The sequence below is a fragment of the Rhincodon typus genome, chromosome 41 (genome assembly GCF_021869965.1).
Source record: "Rhincodon typus isolate 14 chromosome 41, sRhiTyp1.1, whole genome shotgun sequence".
Lineage (NCBI taxonomy): Eukaryota > Metazoa > Chordata > Chondrichthyes > Orectolobiformes > Rhincodontidae > Rhincodon > Rhincodon typus.
Window position 1 is genome coordinate 3,216,047 of NC_063372.1, and position 4,880 is coordinate 3,220,926.

General features: G+C 39.4%; 1 protein-coding gene across 1 annotated transcript in view; it reads left to right on the forward strand.

Annotated features, from left to right (window-relative positions):
* The window catches only part of LOC109922195 (R3H domain-containing protein 2), a 138,457-nt gene that overhangs the window by 132,358 nt on the left and 1,219 nt on the right, over nucleotides 1–4,880 (forward strand). Inside the window, exons 20-21 of the mRNA XM_048618837.1 lie at nucleotides 2,361–2,505; nucleotides 2,928–3,028. Coding sequence (XP_048474794.1) covers nucleotides 2,361–2,505; nucleotides 2,928–3,028 — 246 coding nt within the window. The remainder of the gene's footprint in view (nucleotides 1–2,360; nucleotides 2,506–2,927; nucleotides 3,029–4,880) is intronic.

Consider the following 4,880-nt stretch of genomic DNA (forward strand, 5'->3'; position numbering starts at 1 on the left):
ACTCCTCAAACCTGTTCTGCCATTCAGTGGCTCATTTGCGGCCTAACTCCGTTTAGCACTTTCATTTCAGAACCCTTGATACCTTTGGTTAACAAGAATTTTGAAACTGAGATTAATACAAACAATTGATCTAACATTAAAAACTGGTTTATCTAAAAGAGTTCCAAGCTTGCACCTCAAATTGATTTCTGATTTCCTAAATACTCAGCGAAAAGGAATGCAGCAAGAAGAACATCCCATTGTTTCTCCTGTGTTCCATGTTTTTTTTTTGCTGGTAAATCTCTTGCACCATTTTTCCCTCAATGAGTTCATGTGATTCTAGCTGGGTTGCATATATGGGACGAGATTGAAATGTTTCTTTCAATTAATTCAATACATAAATATGTGCCTAAACCATGTGAATTACGTTTCTGCAAAGTTACAGGCCCGGGTCTCATTCTGTTTTGTATTTTCACACTTTTTTTCTCTTGACGAATAGAGGGAAAACTTTGAAAGGATGAGCAGGCTGATTATTAACTTGCTTCAACTGCAAAACAAATGTTTTTTCTGTAGCCAACAAGTCCTGGAGTCCTGGAACCCTCAACTTCTCGTTTAGAGGCAAGGGGGCTACAAAGCCTCCATGTGTCTGTGTATAAATCAGCTTTCAGCAATAAATTTAATTTGAAATGTCATGAAGCTGTATGCAGGAATTTGAGTGTTTAACTCCTCCTCCAAGTCACTACTATTCAATCCTTATGAGAAGTGAGAACTGTAATGGCTGCTGAAAATATTTTTGGTAGTTACCAAGATAAAACCATCTTCATTGGTTGGATCTTTGACACATCATCATCTTTATTGATGTTGCAAACCGTGTTAATAAAATAGTCAGGCCAAGTTTTATCATGATGACAATAATAGTAGATAAATGCATTAACTTGAAGAAATGCATTTTTGAAAATTCTGTCCTCTTGATGCTTAAAATGAAGTCATTATTTTCATTTTAGTTATTATTTTGGGAGTCTGAGAAGTTTGTTGTCCTTGATGCAGTGTATTACACCTTTGGAGCTAGCTCTATAGTTTATTCAGTGAAGCATCTCTCAGGAACTGACAGCTTATGATACATTAGGAATTAGAAAAACTGGGAATCTATTGTACACTTTTCTTAATTGAGTGTTTAATATTGAGTCAATGGTGAAACAACGTACCTCCGGTTAGTTAAAGTACTTTGTCTGTGAGATTTCATTTGTGCTCTCTCCTACAGCAGCATAATAGCCTATTTTATTAGTTTGGTTAGTGCCATGTTGACTAATGAAGTCACCAATTCAGGTCATAGTGTTGGCACCCCACATTCAGTAAACCTGACATTGCTAACAGGCAATTTACCAGTAATTCCATCTTTTGTACAATGATTCAATTTTAAACATTAAATTCTTGCACATTTTTGTGGTGGGCAGTTAAATTTAGCATCTCTGGTAGTAGTTCAGGATCTCTGATGTGCTTGTAATGCCAAGTTAAATGTTCTGACTCTGATTTGCAAGTGTTGTACAGTAGAAATCATACATGAAAGCCAATACTGAACAGAAGATTTCATGTTATGATGTAAGGAAATAGGACTACTTCCATTGCCTGCAGCAATGTACTGCAGGCCCATACACTGCTTTTGTGGATACACTCCACAGAACCAGATGGGTACAGTATTTATAAAAGGCTGTCATGACGTTACGTAAATGAAGATATTTTTAATCAACATGTCCAGATGTGTTATGACACAACTCTGGAGCAGGTGAGAATTGAACTCAGGTCACCTGACTCAAAGTAAGGACATTATCACTGCACCATAGGTAAAGGGAATCGGCGATAATTCAGTCACATTTTAAAGTTGGTCACTTTATTTTCATTTTCAATATATTATGATTTGCCATTAAAATTAAACTAATAAAAGTTAGGGAAATTTGAGGAACAGAATCAAAGTTGGTGGGAGTGTAAAAGGTTATCTGGAATGAGAAGCTGGAAGATTTAAAACATACACACACCCACCTCTCTTAGGGAACGTAATTACAATGCAGGGAGTTTATTTAGGAAGTTTCCATTGTAAGTTTCAACACTGAAGTTTATAATGGAAAAACGTGACATGAAATTGTGAGAGCAGGATATGCAGACAGACCCAGAGATTGATCTCCCCTTCTACCTCATGCTGGTGGAAAGCAGTCTGGGTCACCTGTGTGGAATTCTGTCCAGGTTGCTATTTGCCAATATTGACATTTAACCGATAGTAAAGTTCCTGAAGTATTTCTTAGTATTGTATCAATCTAGAGAAAAGCAAAGTCAAGTAAACCTACTTATTTGTCATTGCTGTTGACAGTTGACATTTATTTCCTCAGGTCAATGCCCAATTAAACAGTCCTCTTAACTCTCCAACTCAGTCGCCAACACCATCTCCAGTGACAAATGTGACAAATGTCTGTCCTGCTCTAGCACCACTGCCACTTATTGCCCAGTTCTCCAGACCTGTGGGTCCAGCACAAGGTGAATACTTCTCCAAATACCATTTTTGAAATATTTTGACGTTTTCCTATATAGCAATTCTTATAATGCACAGAATGTTTACATACACAATGTATTAATTACCTCACTTCATAGTGATAGTGTAAGTTGTAGGAATGACATTCATTTAAAGTTACTGCAGCTTGTTATAATAAACACAGTTACCTGTTCAGTTCCTGCTTACTGTTATGGGTACCTCCTAATTACATGCAATGCTGTAACTGGAAGGTGAGTAATGTCAACTGAATGTCAAGCTTCAAGCTATATAGATGTCTTAAAAGATTGTAGCTTTGAATGTTTCTCTCCACTGATGGATGGTATCCCACTTACTGTGCTTTGGGCACAAGTTGCAAACTTAAGTTGCAGAGCGTGCTTGCAAAATCAATGTCTGTTTTCTTTAATAGGTGACACTCGTTATTCTTTACTTGGCCAGCCTTTGCAATACAACCTTCCTGTATGCCCACCTCCAGTAATCCATGGACAATGCCAGTATTCAACTCATCAGGTATGAAATGGAAAAGCATGAGAGGAACGCACTTCCTTTTCAGTAGTTTAGGGCTGGTTTTGGTTTGATTTTTGCACTGGAGGAGTATAGTATCACCTACTAGACTCTGTGGAAGACATCTGGTTAGCACCCAGACAGTAATGTCATCTTGACATTGCAAATAGGGAATGCTACGCTCAAAGCTCTGAGCTACATGCCAGTTTGTTTTACCTTGATTAAAATATTACTGTGTCTCAATAGTTTCCTCTTGGTGAGGTTTAATAAGATATGCAATCGGATAAGCTAGACTGAGCTATCCTCCATAGATGTCTGCCCATTTGTCCTGTGTGCTAATTGATGCTAAATATTTTCTAAGCTATCTCTGTGAATGAGTACCAGAGTTACCCAGTGGATGGACTTATTGATAATAGTGACATGCAGGAGGCCATTACACTGGAGGCTGGTGGAGGGAGTGAAAAGGAATGTGGTACTGATAGGGGACAGTATAGTCATGGGATAGATACTTTTCACTGCGGTCATGACTGGGAACTCCTACGGTTGTGTTGCTTGCCTGGTGTCAGAGTAAAGAACATAGAATCCCTCCGGTGTGGGAGCAGGCCATTTAGCCCATGGAGTCCACACCAACCCTCCAAAGAGCATCCCACCCATCCCTACCCTATCCTTGTAACCCAATGTTTCCCATGGCTAATCCACCTAGCCTGCACACTATGGACTATTTCCCATGGTCAATGCACCTAATTTAAACATCTTTGGAATGTGGAAGCTGGAGCACCGAGAGGAAACCCTTCCAGACACGGGGAGAATATGTAAACTCCATACAAACAGTCGCTGGAGGCCGGGTCCCAGGTGCTGTGAGGCAGCAGTGCTAACCACTGAGACACCGTGCCACACCATCTTTTCATGGCAACCAGGAGCGTCCAGTTAGTATAATCCATGTGAGTACCAACAATTTAGGTAGGGACCTGGAGTGATGATCTGCTGAGACAATTTGAAGAGTTAGGACTCAAAGTAAAGTATGCACCTTCAAAGAGAGTAATCTCTGGATTGTTACCTGAGCCACATGCAAACTGGTTGGCAGGCTGTAACTAGTGGAGTGTGCATGGATTAGTGCTGGAGCCTCAACCTTTACAATCTGTGTTAATGACTTAGATGACAAAACCAAGTGTAATGTATTTAAATTTGCCAATGATACAAAGCTAGGTGGAATGTAAAGCCACATGGAGCTATAGAAAGGGTAAGTGTCTGAGCAACAACATGGCACATGGGGTATAACGTGGGGAACTCTGAGGTATTCACTTTGGTTTTAAGAATAGAAAAGTAGGTGTTTCTCAGTGGAGTAAAGTCTCTTCATGTTGATGCTCAGGAAAGCCCAGTTGTACTTACACGAGGAATACAGAAAATTATACACCACAAACAAGAAAGCAAATGGTATGTTGACCTTTATTGCAAGGGAACTGGACACTAAGGACAAAGTAGTCTTGCTACAGTTATATAAGGGTTGGGTGAGACCACACCTGCAATTCTATGCACAGTTTCAGTCTCTATATTTAAGGAAGAATATACCTACTTTGGATATGGTACGGAGAAGGTTCACTCAATTGGTCGCTAAGATGAGATGGTTTCCTATAATGAGAGGCTGAGTAAATTGGGTCAACATTCTCTAGAGTTTAGAAGAAATGAAAGGTGAGCAGAAAGACATTTGATAAAGAAGATAATGAGTCAATGTTTCATCTCATGGGGGAGTCTTGAACTAGGAGGCACCAGTTTCAGAATAAAGGGGTCTCCCACTTAAGACAGAAAAAAGAGCAATTTCTGCTTTTGAGAAGGGTGTTTATCTTTAGAATTTTGCTCT